Source organism: Monodon monoceros, unplaced genomic scaffold (assembly GCF_005190385.1).
Source record: "Monodon monoceros isolate NGI ecotype Baffin Bay Population unplaced genomic scaffold, NGI_Narwhal_1 Super_Scaffold_21, whole genome shotgun sequence".
Lineage (NCBI taxonomy): Eukaryota > Metazoa > Chordata > Mammalia > Artiodactyla > Monodontidae > Monodon > Monodon monoceros.
This window is the reverse complement of record NW_021703778.1, coordinates 159,304,667-159,328,599: the sequence shown is the minus strand read 5'-3', so window position 1 is coordinate 159,328,599 and position 23,933 is coordinate 159,304,667. Positions and strand designations below refer to the sequence as shown.

Here is a 23,933-nt window from a genome sequence, read left to right as displayed (position 1 = left end):
TAGTGATCACATTAAATCTGTAGATTGCTTTGGGTAGTATGGCCATTTTAATGATACTAATTCTTCCAATCCAAGGGCATGGTATATCTTTCAATTCTTTAAATCATCTTCAATTTCCTTAATCAGTGTGTTATAGTTCTCAGCATATTAAGTCTTTCACCTCCTTGGTCAGGTTTATTCCTAAGTAATTTTTTTTTATGCGATTTTAAAAGAGAATGTGTGAGCTTCCCTGGTGGCGCAGTGGTTAAGAATCCACCTGCCAATGCAGGGGACATGGGTTCAAGCCCTGGTCCAGGAAGACCCCACATGCCGCAGAGCTACTAAGCCCATGCGTACAACTACTGAGCCTGTGCTCTAGAGCCTGTGAGCCACAACTACTGAGCCCGCACGCCTAGAGCCCATGCTCTGCAACAAGAGAAGCCACCACAGTGAGAAGCCCGCGCACCACAAAGAAGAGTAGCCCCCGCTTGCTGCAACTAGAGAAAGCCCATGCGCAGTGATGAAGACCCAATGCAGCTATAAATAAATAAATAAATTTATTTTCTTAATGTGTTTTTACTTTCCCTTTCTGATATTTCGTTGTTAATGTAAGAAATGCAACAGATTTCTGTATGTTAATCTTGTATCCTGCTACCTTGCTGAATTCATTTATCAGTTCTAGTAGTTTTGTGTAGAGTCTTTAGGGTTTTCTATATATATTATGTCATCTGCATATGACAGTTTTACCTCTTCTCTTCCAATTTGGATACCTTTTATTTCTTTTTCTTGTCTGATTGCTGTGGCTAAGACTTCCAATACTGTGTTGAATAGAAGTGGTGAGAGTGGGCATCCTTGTCTTCTTCCAGATTTTAGCAGGAAGGCTTTCAGCTTTTCACCATTGAGTATTATGTTGGCTGTGGGTTTGTCATAAATAGCTTTTATTACGTTGAGATATGTTCCCTCTATACCCACTTTGGTGAGAGTTTTTATCATGAATGGATGTTGAAGCATCCAAAAGCATTTTATCAAATGCTTTTTCTGCATCTATTGAGGTGATCATGTAGTTCTGTTCTGTTCTTTTCCTTCCCTTCCCTTCTGTCTTTTTTTCCTTTCCTTTCCTTTCCTTTCCTTTCCTTTCCTTTCCTTTCCTTTCCTTTCCTTTTTCCTTTCCTTTCCTTTTTCCTTCCCTTTCCTTTCCTTTCCTTTCCTTTCCTTTCCTTTTCTTGTTATGGTGTATCATGTTGATTGATTTGTGTATGTTGAACCATCCTTGTGACCCTGGGATGAATCCAGTTGATCAAGGCCTGTGATCTTTTTTATGTGTTGTTGGATTCAGTTTACTAATATTTTGTTGAGAATTTTTGTATCTATATTCATCAAAGATATTGGCCTGTAGTTTTCTTTTTTGGTATTGTCTCTTTTTTAAAATTTATGTCTTAATTTATTTTTTGGCTGCATTGGGTCTTGGTTGCTGCACGCGGGCTTTCTGTAGTTGCAATGAGCGGGGCCTACTCTTTGTAGTGGTGTGCGGGCTTCTCATTGCAGTGGCTTCTCTTGTAGTAGTTGCAAAACACAGGCTCAGTAGTTGCAGTACACAGGCCTTAGGTCACGCTGGCTTCAGTAGTTGTGGCACGTGGGCTCAGTAGTTGTGGCACGTGTGTTCTAGGGCATGTGGGCTTCAGTAGTTGTGGCTTGCGGGCTCTAGAGCACAGGCTCAGTAGTTGTGGCACATGGGCTTAGTTGCTTCACGGCTTGTGGGATCTTCCTGGACCAGTGATCGATCCTGTGTCCCCTGCATTGGCAGGTGGATTCTTAACCACTGCGCCACCAGGCAAGTCTCTTTGGTATTGTCTGTGTCTTGTTTTGGTATTAGGGCAATGATAGCTTCATAGAATGGCTTTGGGAGTGTTCTCTCCTCTTCAGTCTTTTGGAAGGGATTGAGAAGGATCAGTATAAGCTCTTTGCATGTTTGGTAAAAGTCCCCAGTAAAGGCATCTGGTCCTGGACTTCAGTTTGCAGAAACTTGTTCTAGGTTTTCCAATTTGTTGGCATATAATTGTTCATAGTATTCTCTTACTGTTCTTTGTATTTCTGCAGTATTGGTTGTTATTTTTCCTCTTTCATTTCTTATTTTGTTTATTTGGGTCCTCTCTCTTTTCTTCTTGGTGAGCCTGGCCAGAGGCTTGTCGATTTTGCTTACCCTTTCAAAGAAGCAGCTCTTGGTTTTATTGATTTTTTTCAATTGTTTTTTAAAATCTCTATTGTATTTATTTCCTCCATGACCTTTATTATTTCCTTCCTTACGTTGGCTTTAGGTTTTGTTTGTTCTTTTTCTAATTCTTTTTAGGTGGTAGGTTAGGTTGTTTATTTGAGATTTTTCTTGTTTTTTGAGGAAGGCCGGTATCGCTATGAACTTCCCTCTAAGAACTGCTTCTGCTGCATCCCATAGATTGTGTATGATTGTGTTTTCATTGTCATTTGTCTCAAGGTATTTTTTAATTTCCTCTTTCATTTCATCATTGATCCATTGGTTTTTTAGTAGCATGTTGTTTAGTCTCCATGTAATCATTTTTTCTCGTTTCTCTTTCTGTGGTTGATTTCTAGTTTCATGCTGTTGTGGTCAGAAAAGATGCTTGAAGTAATTTCTGTCCTCTTAGATTTGTTGAGGCTTGTTTTGTGTCCTGGTATGTGGTCAATCCTAGAGAATGTTCCATGTGCACTTGAAAAGAATGTGTATTCTGTTTGGATGTAATGTCCTAAAAATATCAATTAAATCCAATTGGTCTATTGTGCCATTTAGGATCTCCATTGCCTTATTGATTTTCTGTCTGGAAGATCTGTCCATTGATGTGAGTGGGGTCTCCTACTATTATTGTACTCCTGTCAGTTTCTCCCTTTATGTCTGTTAGTATTTGTTTTACGTATTTATGTGCTCCTTTATTGGGTGCATATATGTTAACGAGTGTAATATCCTCCTCTTGTATTGATTCTTTTATCATTATATAGTGGCCTTCTTTATCTTTTTTTATGGCCTTTGTTTTAAAGTCTATTTTGTCTGACGTGAATATTGCTCTCCTCACTTTCTTGTCATTTCTGTTTGCATGAAATATCTTTTTCCATCCCCTCACTTTCACTCTATGTGTACAGTAAGTCCCCTATATACGAACCTTCACGTTGTGAACTTTCAAAGATGGGAACATGCCTTCCATCAGCGTCAGGTGTGAGTGAAATTGCAGCTTGCCCTCCATCTCCTATTGCTGACGATCCTTCAGCTCTACTGTCTCCTTCCTAACTCCTCTCTCTCCTCCAGTCAGTAACTCTTCTTGCCTGTTTACTCAATGCCAGCCCCTGTATGCCAGCTGTTGTACTACTGTACTTTTCAAGGTACTGTACTGTAAGATTAAAAAAGTCTTCTTTATTTTTTCTGTTTGTTTGTTTTTTATGTATTATTTGTGTGAAAAGTATTATAAACCTATTACAGTACAGTACTATATAGCCAGTTGTGTTAGTTGGATACCGAGGCTAACTTTGTTGGTCTTAAGAACATGCTCTCAGAACAGAACTTGTTCGTATATAGGGGACTTATTGTATTCTTCGCCTGAAACCACTTTCAGGTCTCTTGTAGGCAGCATATTGTAGGCTCTTGTTTTTTGTATGCAATCTGCCATTCTGTGTCCTTTTTTTTTTTTTTTCTTAGTATCATGGAGACTTTTCTTATGTTTTTCACACTGTTTTAAGGCTTTGGGTGAGATTTTTCAGGCTTAGGAGCATAATTATTAATTTACAGCTGTACTTGAGAGTACATATGATTTTCTTTTTTTTAATTGAACTATTGATATAATTGATTTACAATGTTTTGTTAGTTTCAGGTGTACAGCAGGGTGATTCAGTTATACATACACATATATCTATTTTTTTCAGATTCTTTTCCCTTATAGGTTATTATAAAATACTGAGTATAGTTCCCTGTGCTATACAATAGGTCCTTGTTGGCTATTTCATATATAGTAGTGTATATATGTTAATCCCAAACTCCTAATTTATCCCCTCCCCACTCTGTGTCTTTTGTTTGGAGCATTTAGTTCATTACATTTAAGGTAATTATTGATAGATATGTATTTATTGCCATTTTAAACCTTGTTTTGCAGTTGTTTTTGTGTTTCTTCTTTGTTCCTTTTTCTTTTTGTTTTCTTGTTGTGGTTTGATGATTTTCTTTTGTATTATGCTTATGTTCTCTTCTTTTTGGTTTTTGTGAATCTGTTGTATGTTTTCGATTTGTGGTTACTCTGCTTTTCACTGTTTCTCAAGTATGATAACTCATTACTATATCTTTTTGCTTTAGACTGGTAGTCCTATAGACTCAAACACATTCTAAAAAAAAAAATTGGGAGTTCCCTTGTGGCCCAGTGATTAGGACTCAGTGCTTTCACTGCCAGGGGCCTGGGTTCGATCTGTGGTCAGGGAACTAAGATCCTGAAAGCTGTGCAGTGTGGCCACAGAGAAAAAAAAAAACCACTTGACATGTCTCAAGCATTTCATAATAAAGAATGAGCAAAGGAATAAAGAGACTTTGAGACAAACAAACAATCTACAAAAAGTCTACATTTCTTACTCTCCTCCCCCACATTATATGATTTTGATGTCATCTTTTACATCTTTGTGTTTATCCTTTTGATGTTCATTGTAGTTATTGCTTTCACAAATTTTTTTTTGATTTTTTAAAAATCTGTCTATTGGCTTATTTGATTTACTTTCCAATTGTGATTTTCTCTTTCCTGTAGATTCTTGCTTCTTTTCTATTTAGAGAAGACCTTTCAATATTTCTTTTAGGATTGGTTTAGTATTGTTGTATTCTTTTAGTTTTTGCTTGTCTGAGAAATTCTTTATCTCTCTTTCTATTCTAAGTGATAATATTTCTGGGTAGAGTATCCTGTTTTGCAGGTTTTTCCCTTTCAGGACTTTGAATACATCTTGCCACTCCCTTCTGGCCTGCAATGTTTCTGTGGAGAAATCAGCTGAGAGCCTTATGGGTGTCCCCTTGTCATTTACTCTTTATTTTCTCTTGCTGCCTTTAGAATCCTCCCTATGTCTTAAACTTTTGCCATTTTAGTCATAATATGTCTTGGTATAGGTCTGTTTGGGTTCATCTTGTTTGGGACCCTCTGTGCTTTCTGTACCTGGATATATGTTTCCTTCTAAAATTTTCAGCCATAATTTCTTCAAATATATTTTCAATCCCTTTTTCTTCTCCTTCTTGGAATCCTTCTTATGCGTAGATTGGGATGCTTTATATTATCCCATAGGTCTTGTATATTGCTTTCATTGTTTTTTTCATTTGTCTTTCTGTCTGCTGATCTGATTGGATGATTTCCATTATTCTGCCTTCCAGATCACTTATTCATTCTTCTGCATTATCCAGTTTGCTATTTATTGCCTTTAGCTCAGCTTTTGTCTTGGCAAATGAGTTTTCTAATTTTAATCGGCTCCTCTTTATAGTTTCTAATTGCTTTTTATAGTAATCTGCATTTCTGTCAATAGCCCTTCTTCATTCCTTCAGTATTTTCATTATTTCCTTCTTGAACTCAGGGTCTAGTAAACTGGAGAGGTCTGCTTCATTCTTTGTTCTTTCAGGGGAATTCTCTTGATCTTTAAATCAGGAGTGGTTCCTCTGCTTCTTCATTTTACTCATATTTCTCTGGCTTTATGAATTTAAGAGAAACAGTTATCTACTGTGGTCCTGAAGGGCTCTTTTTATGTGGAAGTGTCCCTGTGTATGCTCCATGAGTCTAATATTTTTAGTGCGAGGGTTGTTTTTAGTATGGATACCTGCCACATCTTTCCTCAGTGTGTGTTGACCATTATCCCCTTGATAGGGGGTGTAATTGTTGTTGTGGTGACCAGAGCCTGCACTGGATGTTGAATGGGCCCTCCTCTTTGGTCTGTGCTTGTCACAGCCCTGTTGGGGGCAAGGTCTGTTTCCCACTTGTTGGAGTAGACACCCCCAGATCCATTTCTGAACTGCGGTGTGAGGTAGGCAGGGCTGGAGCAGGGAGAGGAGCCACTGAGTATTGCTTTGTAGGAGCTGTCCACCAGGAAGTGCGCTCTGTGATGTTGCCTGTCACCCGTTGTGTGGATTCACAAAGTACACTGTTTTGGCACTGCCCTCGGCCCCACCTCAACCGTGGGAATTCAGGCAGTTGTCCTGGGTGTCCCTCAGGTGCTGTGCTCACAAAGCCACTAGCGCAGATCCCTTGGTGCAGAACTGCTGAGGTCAGGTACCGGGACTGCCAAAGTCTTGCACCTGGACCCATCGTAGAGCTACTGAGTCAGCCCAGACTTTGGAAAAGCCCCCAGCCACTATCGCTGGACCCGCCCCATCCACAAGATCACCAGTAATCTGCTCGGATGTCCCACGGGCACTGAGTTTACAAAGTGCCTAAATTCACAGATCCCACAACCTCTGGGACACTCAGATTTCAGCCCTGCTTCCAAAGTCACACGGCCCCTGGGGATCGGTTTGGATTTCAGCCCTGCCTCCAAGTATGGACAATCCTCTGGTGCTTACACTCTCCCAGACCTCAAAGAGGCAGAGCTGCACCACCATGAGCACTCCAAGAATGGGAGGCTGCTATGGCAGGGGCCCTGCCCCTCCCCTCGAGCATTAACAATGGGACTTCAGTGGCAGACCCAAGCTCCTTCCTGCGCACACCCCTGATTGTGGCTTGGACCACACTTCAGCCCCTTCAGGCTGTTTCCACACAACCAACCCCAGTCCTCTCTCCAGATCTGTCCTCTGAAACCCAAGTTTCAGTGCCCAGCACCCCCGCACACACCAGCAGATGCACATCTCAGGCTGGGGAGGGCAGGGAGGTGGCCAGGACCCTCTGTATTGGTCTCTATCTGTTCCGCCTGCTGTAAACCGGCTGCTCTACTCTTCTCTGAGCCTCTGAAGCTCCCTTTCTGTCCCAGCTGATCTCACCACCAGTGAAGAGACTTCCCAGGGTGAGGGAATCTTTCCTCTTTCATAGCTCTCTGCCAGGGCACAGGTCCTGTCCTGATTCTTCTTTTTTTTTTTTTTTTTCTTTCATCCTACCTGGTTACGTGGTGATCTTTCTTGCAACTTTGGTTTTATGAGATCTGCTGGTGTTCAGCAGGTATTCTGTGAGAAGGGTTCCACATGTAGATGTAGTTCTGATGTATTTGTAGGAGAAGGTGAGCTCCACGTCCTTCTATTCTGCCTGTTGATCCAGCCTTTCTAATCTTTGAATATAAATACGTAGATCTAGCCCATTTTCACACTAAGTTTTTGAAATTGAAGTCTTCTTTTCACTTTGCATGAGGAATAAGAGACCAAGTTACTATTTTGGTCATGAAAGCATCATGTTTAGTGCTTCTTAGCATATAGTTATTGATCAGTTAATTTTTATTAAGTTCATTTATTCAACAAATTTACTGAGTATCTGCCACATGCAAGGTATTGTTCTTGGTGCTCGGGGTATAAGCAGCTTACAAAAAAAGACAAAATCTCTATGTTAGTGGAATTTACATTCTATGAATGGAATCCTAGAAGGCATGGTTCTTCCATTCCAGCTTTGCTCCTTCTCCTTTTCTTGCCCCTTTTCTCCCTTTAAAAAAGCAACTTTGGGGGCTTCCCTGGTGGTGCAGTGGTTGGGAGTCCGCCTGCCCATGCAGGGGACGCGGGTTCGTGCCCCGGTCTGGGAAGATCCCACATGCCGCGGAGCGGCTGGGCCCGTGAGCCATGGCCGCTGAGCCTGCGTGTCCGGAGCCTGTGCTCTGCAGCGGGAGAGGCCGCAGCGGTGAGAGGCCCGCGTACCGCAAAAAAAAAAAAAAAAAAAAAAGCAACTTTGTTTAACATATTAGGGCTATAGTTTTCTCTTTTGATTAAGAAATGTCACAAATTAATCTTTCATGGAATTTGACCTCTACTTCTTTCCCTTTTTAAAATTGAGATATAATTGACATAAAATATTATGTTCGTTTCAAATGCATGATTTGATATTTGTATTCTTTCCCTTTTGTTGAAAGGCAACACTATAGAGAATGTGGAATGGCTAATTATCTCCCCCCCTTTCTCCTTCCAAGTCAAAGTTCAGCCAGTACAGAGATGGATTTTAGATCATGTATGTAGTTCTGTGCCTTGCCCTACTTGTACCATTCCACAAGACATAAAATTCTTTACTGATGCCTAATTAAGTGTAAGAAAGACTCAAGAGAAGATCAAAGAGTAAGAGACTTTTTCTCTTCTGAACCTAAAGAAAATTGAATCAGTAGGTACTTTGCATGCCAGGCTTGTTTAAAACCCACAAAGCACGAAAACACTTTCTAAAATGTATATGGTTCTCTTTGTTAAAAAGTCATATAAATCATAGAGGAACTGAAATATTTGCTTTTGTGGTATTTTAGCCAGTTACATTCAAACTTCTCTTTTTTCTTGGAATCTCAGAGCCAAATATATCATTTTATCCATCATTAACTGTCCATCATTAGATGTTTGAATTTCCTTTTTTACATATTTGATTAAGGATCCTCCTACACGTGCTTGAACCCCATTATCACTTGATGCCTAACAGAGTAACCTAACCTCTCCTTAGGAAGCTCTGTTTGTTTGTTTTTTTTAATAAACTTATTTATTTTATTTATTTATTTTTGGCTGTGTTGGGTCTTTGTTGCTGCACGCAGGCTTTCTCGAGTTGTGCCACTTTCTCGAGTGGCGAGCAGGGGCTGCTCTTCATTGCAGTGTGCGGGTTCTAAGCATGCGTGCTTCAGTAGTTGTGGCACATGGACTCAGTAGTTGTGGCTTGTGGGCTCTAGAGTGCAGGCTCAGTAGTTGTGACACACGGGCTTAGTTTTTCCATGGCATGTAGGATATTCCCAGACCACGGTTCGAACCCATGTCCCCTGCATTGGCAGGCAGATTCTTAACCACTGCACCACGAGGGAAGCCCAGGAAGCTCTGTTATAAAGTGCTTCTTCATATAGAACCAAAATTTGTTTTTCTTTCATTGCAATTCACTGGTCCTCATTTTGGGGCACCCAGAACATTTAGACCTGTGATGTTTAGATCTTTATCTGTACTCTTAATTGTCCCAGGCCCTGCAGATATTCTGGGATAAGCCTGATCGCCAAAACCAAACACCCTCAGTCTTTAAACCATTCTTCATGTGACATAGTTTCAAGTCCTCTCATCATTTGGTTGTTATCAGAGCATGTTCAAAACTAAGAGTGGTATATCCTGACTGGTCTGTTCAGCAGAGTCAAGTACTTCATTACCTTTTCTCTCATATTCCAGGTCAGGATACGATAGGTCTACATATGTCATTGAAATAATTATTTCATAGGGATGTAAAGCTCTACCAAAGCACAGAACAATCATCTGTTTTGAAAAGATTGCTAAATTTTTCTGCTTGCTTTCTTGCAATAGACTGTTGCTTCTAAAATTGTGGTTAATAAATATTTCCACTGCAAATATAATGAGTTTCGTGTTTTCTTTTTTGGTAATCTTTTACTCATACAGAAAATGTTTAATTAAAAAAAATAAGAAAGGGGTTAATTTGTGGCCTGAATTAAGAGCTTTTTTTTTTTTCTTGAGTTACATGCTAACTTTTGCCATCATTTCTCTCAGAAGGTTTAGATCTAATTCTAAAGCCCAAAGGATCTGTTAACAGGGCATTTTTTAAACCAAAATAAAGTCATATCAGTTTTAAACCATATCAATATTATTTTAAGTTGTTATGTTTAAAATTTCATGTGACTCACTATATATAAAGAAAATATTGATCCAAAGATTGAAAGGTCATATGCATAGAATGTTAATATGCATATATAATTGAAATTAGTGGCTTTACTTACAGTGTACTCAATTTTCCATAATAAAATTAATTTTTATATAACAATTATTTAATTTACTTAAAATTATCATTTTATGATAATTGAGTTTTTACAAATTTTGCTTATAGTATTTATGGATAATTATTATTCTGCTATATTTCCATTATAGGTGATTCAGCAGACATGTCAGGTAAGGAAATTAATCATTTTCTATTTTAGTCATATTGTTAAGTAATGATAGCCCAAATTTTTATAGAGTAATAAGATACTTGAACCTATTTTGGATTTCTTTTAAATTAAGAATACAGCATTTTAATGTCATGATGCTGAGCCCTATCTGCAATAATAAGTTTTTTTTTAAAAAAAAGGTAATATATTTTGACCTTCTTAGTGTGCCCAGCATTGTTGTAAGTCATCACAAGAATTCTTCATAGTAGATATTAACTCGCCAATATCACATAGCTGGTAAGAATAAAGGTGGGGCTAAAACTTGATCTTAAATATGAATCAATAAATTGTATTGCCTAGAAATAAAATTTTTAAAAATTTATTATTTTTATGTAACCATCTTAATTATTGCACATACTAGATCAACAGAGCATTTAAAGATTTGAAAATAACTTTTTATTATTGATTTTTTTTTTTTTTTTTTTTTTTTTTTGCGGTACGCGGGCCTCTCACTGTTGTGGCCTCTCCCGTTGCGGAGCACAGGCTCCGGACGTACAGGCTCAGTGGCCATGGCTCACGGGCCCAGCCGCTCCGCGGCATGCGGGATCCTCCCAGACCGGGGCACGAACCCGTGTCCCCTGCATCGGCAGGCGGACTCTCAACCACTGCGCCACCAGGGAAGCCCTATTATTGATTTTGACCGTGGCTTTGTGAAGTTAAAAAGCTGTTAGATGAACAATGCATGCCTGTTGTTTTTAGATATTATAATAACTAGGCTTTTTCAACTGTATTTCAGTTTACATAATATAGTAAGAATTAGCAGTTTGATAAGAAAACATTTATTTGATTTATACCAATTTATGTGATTTGTATCCATTTCCCTCCCCTCCTCCAGGGTAAAGCATGATTTTGTGATTTGACTATTTAACTACAAATTTATTCAACACAACAGGCAAGGTCCTTGCTCTCTTGGTCTACACTCAAGAGCAGGGGTTAGCAAACTACAGCCCTTGGCCCAAATCTGGTCCAGCACGTGTTTTTGTACAGCCCATGATCGAGTATAGTTTTTATTAATTTAAGTAGTTGGAAAATAACACGGGAAGAATAAAATTTCACAGAACATGAAAAGTATATGAAATTCAGATTTCAGTATCCATAAAGTTTTATTGGACACAGCCATGCTCATTCAGTTACATATCGTCTATGGCAGCTTTTGTGCTTTAATGGCAGCGTTGAATAGTTGCAACAGAGACTGTTTACAACACTCTCATTGCTTTCCACTGCTGCTTAGCACAGTACAAATTGCAGTGATTCTCTTTTAAAACCTGACAGGTTTTGAGTGCTACGTGTATTGCTATTCCACAACATTTTTTTGTTATTGAAGTATAGTTGATGTACATCTTAGTTTCAGGTGTACAACATTGTGATTCATTTTTTTACAGCTTATACTCCACTAAAAGTTATTACAAGATAATGGCTATAATTACCCTGTGCTATACAATATATCCTTACCTATTTTATACAAAGCAGTTTGCATCTCTTAATCTCATACCCCTAATTTGCCCCTCCCCTCTTTCCTGTCTCCTTAGGTAACCACTGGTTTGTTTTCTATGTCTGTGAATCTGTTTCTGTTTTACATATACATTTGTTTGTATTTTTTAGATTCTACATATAGGTCATGTCATACCATATTTGTCTTTCTCTGTCTGACTTACTTCACTAAATATGCTACTCTCTAGGTCCATCCACATTGCTGCCATTTTTTTGGTTTTTAACCAGGGTATATCTATCATGTCAAAACAAGAAAGAGGAAAGGAAAATAGACTTCGAATGTCAAACTCAAAAGGCACAGTGAAGTGTGGATTATGTTGTTATGAAATTAGTTGGTAAAACATTGTGTTTATTATGCAATGATACTATAGCTGTGCTGAAAGAATACAATATATGTCAACATTTTCACACTAAACTTTATCACAGTATTCCCAGTTCACAGGAAAGCAAAAATCAGAAAAATTAGAAACTTTAAGACAATATCTCATCACAACAGAATTTCTTCCAAAAAAATAATAAAATGTGGCTACAACCTAAGTAAGTTTCTGAATGACTCATTTGTTAGCTAATCAAGAAAAGCTGTTTATTACTGTGAGTTAATTAAATCATGTTTGATTACAACGAACAAGTGTCCAGAGAAAATAAACTTAAGACTCTTAGCTTTTTGGCAAAAACCATTGCTAAAAGAACTGAGGACATTGGGAACAACATCAGTAGTCACTAAAGACAGAACCAAAGAAGGCAGATGATTTTTAATGGTTTCCCTTGGCTCTTGATGGGTTGACAAATGTTGCCAGTTGTTTATTTGAGGAATCAGTGCAGACTTTTAAGTGACTGAAGTTTGCCTCTATAATCATTTAAGGCATTTATGGCTATTCATTGTGTTATTTGTCAGCAGGTGGTTTGTGGAAAATATTTCAATCTATCATGTGTAATTGAACTTCAATATTTTGTTATTTAGAGTCAACAGTTAATTTTGTTTGCTCTCATAGACTTAACCATCATCAGTTCTGTTAATTTATGTTAGAAATAGAAGGTGAAAGTCCTGACTTGCCCTATCCCCACAGCAGTTCAGTGGTTTAGCAGTGGTAACATTTTGGGTTTTTCTGTTTTTTTGTTTTTTTGGCAATTTCTGTAGCTCAGAGCCAGGACTGAAATTTTTCTGAGTGAGAAGAACTGCCCTCAGTCTCTGTTATGGAAAACTCAGTGGCTTTGGAAATTAGTTTTTGCTGCATACTTGATAATGTTTCTTAATGATTCAACCTGAAATAACAGGGGAATTACAATTACAACCTGAAATTTCAGTTACAGTGCTTATATGTGAAACTTATACTGCAGGAAAGTCATTTGATGGCAACTAATCTTTGAATCACAAGTAACACCAAACTTCACTATATACTTCTCATACTGTCAAAAATTAAGATGAGAACTGAGATTCCCATTCCCACACAAATTTGCAGCAAATGTATTTTCTGGGCTCAAGTTACAGTTCCAGCAGCATTTTTTAGATCTTGATACAAGCGTAGAGAAAATTTCCATATTTAAAAAATCTGTTTAACTGTACAATTGAGGAACTTCCACCTAACCTTCAATTTAAAGTTATTATTCTGCAATGTAATACATGCTAAAATGCAAATATCAAGATAAGACTCTAATAGAATTTTCTGAATGCCTTCCAAGTGATTAATATGCTCAATTAAAATCATATGCTTTTGGGGCTTCCCTGGTGGCACAGTGGTTGAGAGTCTGCCTGCCGATGCAGGGGACACGGGTTCGTGCCCCGGTCCGGGAAGATCCCACATGCCGTGGAGCGGCTGGGCCGGTGAGCCATGGCCACTGAGCCTGCGCTTCCAGAGCCTGTGCTCCGCAATGGGAGAGGCCACAACAGTGAGAGGCCTGCGTACCACAAAAAAAAAAAAAAATCATATGCTTTTGGATGATATTCATATTTGACAGTACCTATCTGTGTGAGACATTTTCAAAGTTGAAAATTATTATAGATCATTATCAGATGAACATTTGTAATTTTTTTTTAAAAAATAAAGAACTCTGATTTTGAACCCTACTTAAGTGAATTATCCCCCCCAAAAAATTTCATTCTCATTAGTAGATCTATATTATAAAAAATTTTACTCAAGGAATTTCATCAATAAAAATTTTGTGAAAATTTGTTTTATTACACAAGTACCTGCATAATACCTTCAATTTTGTCTCTTATCTGACCCTTTACAGTGAAAGTTTGCCGACTTCTGCTTTAGAGGGAGACAGGCAATAAATAAGTACTTTTCTTCCTAAATAACATGATCTAAGATGGTGATAAATGTGATAAAAACAACAAATAGGGTGATGGCCACAAAACAGAGTGTTTTTTCAGAGGTGGTAACATTTAGCTAGGCCAAGAATGATACAAAACAGTGATACCTGAAGGGTGACCTGGGGGCTCTAGGCTGAGGCCTGGTTTGGGAATCCTACGACCACCCACACATTCAATGATTCACTAGAAGGAATCACAGGACCCAGAGATAGTTACGGTGCAGTAGCTTATTACAATGATCAGCAAGGGAAAAAGACACATCAGGTGGAGCCTAGAGGATAGAGGCACAGGCTTTCTATGTCTCTTCCGAAACACTCCTCCAGGGCTTCCCTGGTGGCACAGTGGTTGAGAGTCCGCCTGCCGATGCAGGGGACACGGGTTTGTGCCCCGGTCCGGGAAGATCCCACATGCCGCAGAGCGGCTGGGCCCGTGAGCCATGGCCGCTGAGCCTGCGAGTCCGGAGCCTGTGCTTGGCAACGGGAGAGGCCACAACAGTGAGAGGCCCGCATACCGCAAAAAAACAAAAAACAAAACACACTCTTCCAGGGGTCACACAGAACCTGCTTCTTCTACCAGCAGCCAGATATATCAATGCAGGTGCAGTGTTTCTGCCCAGGGAAACCCACTGAGGACTCTGAGACCAAGGTTTTTACTGGGGGCTGGTCACATAGACACAAAGCCACAACTACTAAAATACCATAGTCCCAGAAGAAAGCAGGTATTCAGTGCCCCCCGTGGACAAACTAACCTTATCAACATAGGGAACATTTCAAAAGTCAAGTTCTCACACACTAGCAAGCAGGCCATTCTAGTGATAGTAACCTCAGTCCTGCATCTGTTAACTCCCTCCTGGGGAGGCCCTAAAGCTGAATCAAGGAACAGGAAGGTCCGTGTGACCGCAGTAAGGCCTCTGAGATGAACCTAGAGAGGGGCAGGAGTCAGTCACGTAGGGCTTTGCCGATCATGGAGAGGAGTGTGGATTCGTGCTAAGTGCGGAGTCCATCATTGGAGAGATTAAATTTATAATAAAATTTATAATTTGAAGCAAATGCACTTCCATATTTTGATTATTTTACTAAAAGTACTTATGTTCTGAGACTGAATTAGCTGCTGAATTGACTTACCTATTCCTTTTTATAGGGTGCAGTTCTTGAAAAAAGGACAGTCCAAAGCTATGGTTTTTTAACCTAGGAAATACAGAGAACTGGGAAGACTTTTTAAGCTGTAGAAAAAGGCTGGACAAGATAAATTTAAAAATCTAAAAAAGAAAAAAAACAACAAATATAATTTTTTTAAAACATTAGCAGTTTAATTTCTTTCATGAAATCCTGTTTAAAAAAAACAAAACTACTGTCTTATAAAGTGATATGAACTTAGTTTTTTACCAGATATATGCCTATGCAGTTGAAGATTTCCTTTGTGATCTATTCACGTGGTTTCCTACCTACTGCTTTTCTCAATTTGTATTCACTTTCTATCTCTCCTTCATATAACATAGGTAACAAATATATCCTGGTATTTCATAAGTGTATAATGTTTTTATATTTCTCCACATAATTATATAAAGATTTAACGTGTATCTAAAACATACATTATTTTTTGAAAAGTTGTTTAAAGTTGTGATTACCTAATTTGCTTGTCTAAATGCTATTTTCTCAAAAGTGCAATTTGGACTATAGCCTGAGGAAGTAGTCTGTATTTTTCTCCCTTCCTTTCCTTTCTCTTCCCTTTTCTTTCTTTTTAATTCAGTCTTAGTTTTGAGCTATTTTTTATTAAGTACAGTCTTTCTTTGGTACATATTTTTCTTGCGTTTCAGAGATGAGTATGCATCAGTCTTAGAAATGGAAACATTTGTAATAGGTGTATTACAACTTTGGGATTTTATCTTTGTTTAGCTACAGCTCCTTCTATCCACATCTGGGATGCAGTGAACAAGCAGACTTTATCTATACTAAGATGCTACCATTCAAAGGGAGTGTGTTCAGTTAGTTTCAGTGCTACTGGAAAACTCTTGCTATCTGTGGGGCTAGACCCAGAACATACAATTACCATTTGGAGATGGCAGGAAGGTAGGAATTTTTTTCTTCGTAATTTTAAAAAATAAAAATGGGGTGATAGGAATTTTCTATTTCATATTTGTGTTAACTTGGTGATTGAAACCATTATTCACTATTAAGCCCTACTCAATACCCATACACAGTTGTAGGTATGTTCTACTTTCAAAACCCAGTAAAATTGTAAACAAAGTATAAACTAATGAAAGTTATTAATATTATAAATGATTCACTGTTCTTTCAGTAAGAAACTATGCATGTAAGTGTCTTGCTAATTATTATTTGGTTATAGAGGATCTTACTCAAGAATGCGATGAATTATATTGTTAAGTGATAATGGAAGGGCAATAGGGTAATATTACTTTAACACATTTCGGACAAAACTTTTCAGTTACATAGCCATTATAAAAAAGTGAAATTCATAGAGCTACACAGAAAAAAATAAGATATGGTTTCTAAAATGCCCCTTAAATTATAATAAAGCTTTCCATAAATCACACATCACTTGCAAAAATATGTAAAAATGACCCTCTACACTATTAATTGTATGTCATGTGATTGCTAGGTAGCAGTGCAAGGGACATGCCCTCTCCCTTTTTTGGGGGGCCGTGCCAGCGCAAGTTGTGGAATCTTAGTTCCCCGATCAGGGGGCCCTCAGCAGTGAAAGCGCTGAGTCTAACCACTGGACCGCCAGGGAATTCCCTGCTCTCTCTTTTTATAAGCATTTATTTTTTGAACTATATATTTTCAATAACTGTTTGATCCTGTAAAAATTAGCTTAGTTCTTATACTAACCTAGAAAATTTTGTTGTATCTTTTTTATCAGGTGCCAAAGTTGCCAGCAGAGCTGGTCACAACCAACGTATTTTTGTGGCAGAATTCCGACCAGATTCAGATTCCCAGTTTGTCTCTGTGGGAGTAAAGCATGTTAAGTTCTGGACGTTGGCAGGAAGAGCTCTTCTTAGCAAAAAAGGGCTACTGAGCACACTGCAAGATGCCCGGATGCAGACCATGCTTGCTGTTGCATTTGGTGCAGTATGTCTCTTAAAATGCATGTGGTAGTGTAACTGTGAATTACCCAAATTGGACGAGTTTCAATTTTCTTGCCTTAGATAGATGAACCACATGAATGTTGTTTATATGGCACTCTAGTCCCCTAATCCTTACATATGTCCTGGTCATGCATATATTTCAGCTTTCAAATTCTGATACTTTCAGAAATCAGGGACTGGGAAAGAGAGTTAACGAGGGAGAAGGATTATAAAACATCTGAGTCCTTGGGCCACTGCCATTCTCAAAAGCCTTCATTAATTTTATAACTGTCACCCTGAATCTCCTAGGTCCTAGTAATAATTTGTCAGAATAGGAGAAAGATAAATCATGAAACGTGATTTTTCTAGTATTTAAGGTGGTACTTGGTTTAGGATTTCCTTTGCTTCCTATCATCTTAACTCACTGCTTATTATGTAGTTGGAAGTGCTCTTGGCCAGTGTCTCTCATTAAAGGGAAGAAGGCGAGCTCAGTTCCTGGTCTAGTTTACTAGAAAGAGTGTTCAAGAGCCATTTCCTCCCCTCCCCTCCCCCATTCCACCTGGGCTTGTGGTTTACAAGACACATCTCTTTCCTTTAATACCTTGCCCTGGCCAGGCTTTTTAAATCCTTTGGTGCATCAAAAAACTAAGTCGGTTTTCTTACTAAAGTGTTTATGTGGGTATGTAATACCCGAAGGAAGAAAATTATAATTCTAGATTCTTAAAGAACACTTATATTTTTGAGACCATTGAAAGTGCTGGTTGTGCCATGTCAAACTTCAGTTAAATATTGTGGAGATTCTTAATACAAGACCAGTAATTCTTTCCAGAAGAAAAGCTTACGCATTCAAGTGTTTGACATTTAATATGCCCATGTATGTTAACTAATCTTTGTGTATAAAATTCCTTATTTAGTCAATTGCCCATTCCCAATAGAAAATAAACTTGAAGATTAGGCTGTTAGTCATATGTGAGGAGCCTTTAGAAATTATAAGTAAAAGAGTGATACTATTGCACGTTCATTTTTCTTTTGCCTAAATAAAAACCTTCTCAATATTTTCATAAAAAAAAAGAATATTAGTCATAATTGACTTTTTATGTTTGAAGCAACAGTGCAATCAGTGCAAATGTTTTGTTATATAACAAAATGGGTTGATGTTCAGTTTAAGCCTTTTTGAGCATCCTTTATGCTAGGGGCTATGAAAAGAGCAGGCAAAGTAAAATATTAGTTTTTGCATTCCAGTCGCAGATAAGGCGTGAATTAAAGATGCTCCTATGTGACAAGTATTGAGTTGGCCAAAAGGTTCGTTCAGTTTTTTCTGTAAGATGGCTCTGTTAGCACTTAGATGTCTTTAACGTCATTAGAAACAATTTTGTTAGATTGTATGTGACAGCTGTCATATCGGCGTGCATTTAAAAAAAGACTTATCAAAATTGGTGAATTTTTGTGTAGCCATTTTAATATTGAAGATGGAAGAAAAAAAGCCACATTTTTGGCCTATTATGCTTTATTATTTCAAGAAAGGTAAAAATGCAACTGAAATGCAAAAAAAAGATTTGTGCAGTGTATGGAGAAGGTGCTGTGACTGATTGAACGTGTCAAAAGTGGTTTGTGAAGTTTTGTGCTGGAGATTTCTCGCTGGACAGTGCTCCATGGTCGGGTAGACCAGTTGAAGTTGATAGTGATCAAATCAAGACATTAATTGAGAACAATCAACGTTATACCACGAGGAAGACAGCCGACATACTCAAAATATCCAAATCAAGCGTTGAAAATCATTTGCACCAGCTTGAATCGCTTTGATATTTGGCTTCCACATAAGTTAAGCGAAAAAAAACCTTGACCGTACTTCTGCATGCAATTCTCTACTTAAACATAATGACAGTGTTCCATTTTTTAAATAAATTGTGATGGGCTATGAAAAGTGGATATTGTACAATAATGTGGAATGGAAGAGATCGTGGGGCAAGCGAAATGAACCACCACCAACTACACCAAAGGCCGGTCTTCATCCAAAGAAGGTTATGTTGTGTATATGGTGGGATTGGGAGTCCTCTATTATGAGCTCCTTCCGGAAAACCAAATGATTAATTCCAACAAGTACTGCTCCCAATTAGACCAACTGAAAGCAGCACTCGACAAAAAGCATCCAGACTTAGTCAATAGAAAACACATAATCTTCCATCAGGATAACACAAGACCACATGTTTCTTTGATGACCAGGCAAAAACTGTTACAGCGTGGCTGGGAAGTTCTGATTGATCTGCCGTATTCACCAGACATTGCACCTTCGGATTTCCATTTATTTAGGTATTTGCAAAATTCTCTTAATGGAAAAATTTCAATTCCCTGGAAGACTGTAAAAGGCACCTGGAACAGTTCTTTGCTCAAAAAGATAAAAAATTTTGGGAAGATGGAATTATGAAGTTGCCTGAAAAATGGCAGAAGGTGGTGGAACAAAAAGGTGAATATGTTGTTCAGTAAAGTTCTTGGTGAAAATGAAAAATGTGTCTTTTATTTTTACTTAAAAGCCAAAGGCACTTTTTGGCCAACCCAATATAATCATTGTTTTCCAAATAAAAGATATAGAGATTAAGTATAAATGCTGAGGAATTTGAAGTAATATTAAATTGTAGGGAAATTAAGCCTACAAACTAGTATTCTCAGAAAGATTCAAGAAAATCTGTTTTTGATACAATCCAAAATCTTATTTTCTTATTGGTTCTTTCCATATTGTTTTTGGTGAAGGATCTTATATAAGTTACTCTAAAAGTGAAGCTAAAATGAGACAAAACTAGCACATAACGCAGGATTTGCTTTCTCCAGCTTTTGCATAAATGAACTGCATCAGGACTGCAGTTCTCAGGCACCTCAGTCATTCTTAAGCTTTCGGTGCCTTAACACGTTTATCTTAGTTTGGATTCATTGCAGAAATGCAGTAACTTTTGCTGTTTTGATTTTAAGAAATCATGGCAAATATTAATTTTCATATACAATTTCTGAAAAACTACAACTTTGTTACAGATAATAGTTTTACTTTCCATGACAAAATACCTTATCTAACCTAATAAAAGTTATTTTCACTCCCTATTCCTATTCTTTTTTTTTTACTCTCAGTTACTAATGACCTTTAAGTTATTTCTTGGGCAGCTCGAGGGAAGCAATCCAAAGAGGTGATATAAACTAGAATTACAGCATTTTTGAATTGGAAGGGACCTTAGAGACCTTAGGGATTTAGAGATCCCTCATTTTACACTGAAAAAGTTGATACTCATAGAGGTTAAAAGTCTTGACCAAAGTTATTCCAGCTAATAAACAAAAGATCTGGAAAAGGAAATGGCCCTAACAAAGCTAAGCCTTGAGTTCAGGTTTTCTGACTCTTGACTCTACTGTTTTCCCGCCATCCATGCTCTTTGTATCAAAAAGGTGACATAGCGCGACTCTCTCTCTCAGTCCACCCATGTGTCTCTCCACACGTACCCTTTTTCCTCCTAATAAACACTTGTTTCACTACCAAAAAAAAAAAAAGTGACATAGGCTCACACTTACATAGAGAATTGCTGTTTGAACTCTATTTGAACTTTTCATGAGTTTATCTCCCCCTTCCCCACTCCTTTTCAGAATAACTTGACGTTTACAGGTACCATCAGTGGAGATGTCTGTGTGTGGAAAGACCACATATTGTGCAGAATCGTGGCCAAAGCTCACAACGGGCCTGTGTTTGCCATGTACACCACCCTTCGAGACGGACTTATTGTCACTGGTGGCAAGGAGAGGCCGTGAGTCCTCTTTCTTTTCACAGCCTTATTGAATATTCATGCGTTGTGATGCCTCTGGTTTGCAGTTAGTTATGTCTAGGCCACATGGATTGTCCTCTGACCTTCCTCCTCATATGCTTCTCCTTTACTGCCTTTTATGCACCACCTTGTTGATTTTTATTTCTGGTCTTAAATCGCTCCCAATGTTTTTCACATTGTAGGTAAGTCTAAACTCCAACTGGGTGATCATTTTTCTGAGGTATGGACAGGTAGCTATCTTGCAGGTTAGGAATCGATTTTCTTAATGCCTCTCTGCCTGTATAAATACTGGCTGAGTAGTAGGTGGTGATCTATGGGGGGATCTTTGCCATTGGACTCAGGATGCATCTCGACTGCCTGCTTTCTTTTTGGTTCAAACTGGATACTAAGGGTAAAATTCATACTGCTGCGTTAGAAAAGGATAAGAGGATACTAGAAATAAACTTTGCCTTGTTTGCTTTTGTTTGGGGCAAACTTGTTAGATAAAATTAAGACAAGACCTCAAAATGTGTGAGGAGAGGCCTTTTTCTGAGTGGTTTTCAAATCTCCCAGTGGAAACCAGATACTTATCATTGATTTCCTACTAGCATGTTAAAATGGAAGGTATGTGTGACCAGGAACTAAGTACATTCCTATACAGCATTGAAAGAACCACAAATATGCAGCAGCTTTTGCTTTTCACATAAAGGAAGACTGTATAAGAGAAAAAAACATAAATGGGCTATATTTATCTTTTGCATATTACTCTGACACTCGTGTTTCCACACCTCGTCTAGTCTTGCACGCTCCTACTCACTAGTAACCTACTAAACTGTTCAGTAGCATATTTAATAATAATGGTTGGAAAGAAATGTGCTGTTCTTCTGGCCCTGAAAATATATTCTGTAGCACAGCATCTGTAATCCTATTATCTAGCCTTGCATTTCCATTATCCTCTTAACATTAAGAATCATTCTGGGGACTTCCCTGGCGTCCAGTGGGTAGGACTTGGCACTTTCACTTCTGTGGCCCAGGTTCAACCCCTGGTCGGAGAACTAAGATCCCACAAGCCACATGCACAGCCAAAAAAAAAAAAAAAATCCATTTTGCACGTTTCCTCAGTCAAGAAGTATTATGAGAGAGGATATATGATGTATGGGCAGGGGGCGGTGCTAAGTAAACTTATGCTGATGTCAGGAAAATAAGTGTCCATAAAATAAAATTTGCTTAAACTGAATGTTTGAGACACTATATCTAAAAATTGCCATAGAAAGTTTAGAAGAATATAAAGATTAGAGCCTCTTTTTCTGTTCTGCTTATAATTTAGTATTTGTTTATAATAAAAATTATTTGTAATAGCCAGTAATAAATGCTTCTTTTGCTTTGGGTTGTTATTTTCTTAGGTCAAAAGAAGGAGGAGCAGTCAAACTGTGGGATCAGGAACTGAGGCGATGCCGCGCCTTCAGGCTTGAGACAGGACAAGTCGCAGATTGTGTCCGTTCTGTGTGCAGAGGCAAGGTAAGATGGTTCTTGAGGCATTACAGTGCAGCAGACAGTAGAAAACAGTCATTCCTGGGATTCTCTCACCTTTCGCAACTTGATGCGTAATAACTCAAAGATGGACTTGCTTGCCACTTACCCTCTGCCTCTGCTGCTTTCTTTGCAGAAAGACAGGAAGCTGTTCTCCTAGGCACTGTATCTAAACCTCCTTATTTTCTTGCACCTGCTAATTCAACTCTGGTAGACAGCTAGATTTATTTGCCAGTTGACTAGTTTTGATTAAAGCAGCTGTCTCCGTTTGTTTAAAAAAAACACATTGCTCTAAAAAATTTGACCATGCATGCACTCACAATAAGTGTATTTATAAATTACATACATATATTATCCTGTGTATTAAATATTAGTTAAGCTTACTTTTATTTATAGTTATTTTTAACTAAAATCCAATACTTTCTTCCTGTATCCCAATGCACTTACACCTCTTTGGAGATCTTCAGACTAATATATCATAGCCAAAGTCAAAACTCTGATGACTGGAGAAGCGAGGTGTATTATCTTTAGCGTGGGCTTGCACATGCAGCCTGGCTCAGTGCTCTTGCAGATGCGCCTCTGGTCATAGAAAGCTTTGCATGAGCTAATGGCTGGCTTGCTACTAAATTAGTCAAAGCAAAAAATTCTCTGAAAGTATGTTATTTTGGTTTTGGACCCAAATCCAATGTGTGTATGTTGAGTTTGGGGGTGCTTCCCACACACCACCAAACAATTCTCCAACACCAGCAGCGTGTCCAAAAATTCAACTAAGTTCTGACAGTATCTGCCAGAGAAGGGATTGGATTCCACAGGTTGAAGGTTCAATCCTACAAGACTGCTCCCCTCACCGCCACTGCAGATGCCACGTTCTTACCTATGCTTCTGACTGGCTGTAGCTTGGGGTTCCCAACAACTCCTCCTGGACTTCAGACAACAGTCAGTTACCTGTCCTTCTGACCCACTGCCTATAAATTAGAGAGGGTTGTTACGACCCCTCCTCAGGTTCAGTTATTTTGCTAGAGTGGCTCACAGAGCTCAGAGAAACATGTTACTTACTGGATCACCAGTTTATTGTAAAAGGATATAACTCATGAACTGCCAGATGTAGAACTGCACAAGGCAAGGTATATGGGGAGGGGAGAAGAGCTTCCATGACCACTCAGCCTGCATCTCCACGTGTGCACCAACTTGAAAGCTCTCCAAACCCTGACCTTTTGGGTTTTCATGGAGGCTTCTTACATAGTCATAATTGATTAAATCTTCCACTATCGGTAACTGATTCAACTTCTAGCCCCTCTCCCATCCCCGAGGTGGGGAGAGGAGAGAGTGAAACTGCCAGTCCCTAACCCCTAATCACATAGTTGGGTCTCCTGGCAACCAGCCCCCATCCTTTGGTGAGGTCCATAACAAAAGATACCCCTCTTTTGTTCATCACTTAGGAAATTCCAAGGGTTTTAGGAGCTTCATGCCAGTAAGCGGGGACAGACCAAATATATAGGCCATCCCCAAGTTAAAGTTTTTCGATTTTAAGATGGTGCAAAAATGATACAAATTCAGTAGAAACCATATTTCGAATTTTGAATTTTTATCTTGCCCCAGCTAGTGACGTGCGGTACAATCCTCTCGTGATGCCGGGCAGCGCAGCAAGCCACAGCTCCCAGTCAGCCGCAAGGGCCAAAAA

The 23,933-nt window shown here is 38.6% G+C and overlaps 1 protein-coding gene across 3 annotated transcripts in view; it reads left to right on the top strand.

Moving 5' to 3' along the window:
- EML5 (EMAP like 5) overlaps positions 1-23,933 on the top strand; it is a 160,189-nt gene that overhangs the window by 131,128 nt on the left and 5,128 nt on the right. For 2 of the 3 annotated variants that reach the window (XM_029237319.1, XM_029237320.1), the window contains 5 exons: positions 9,998-10,018; positions 15,757-15,930; positions 16,742-16,950; positions 20,568-20,725; positions 22,126-22,240. In XM_029237319.1, the coding sequence (XP_029093152.1) occupies positions 9,998-10,018; positions 15,757-15,930; positions 16,742-16,950; positions 20,568-20,725; positions 22,126-22,240 (677 nt within the window). The remainder of the gene's footprint in view (positions 1-9,997; positions 10,019-15,756; positions 15,931-16,741; positions 16,951-20,567; positions 20,726-22,125; positions 22,241-23,933) is intronic. The other variant, XR_003795831.1, reaches the window with a different exon arrangement.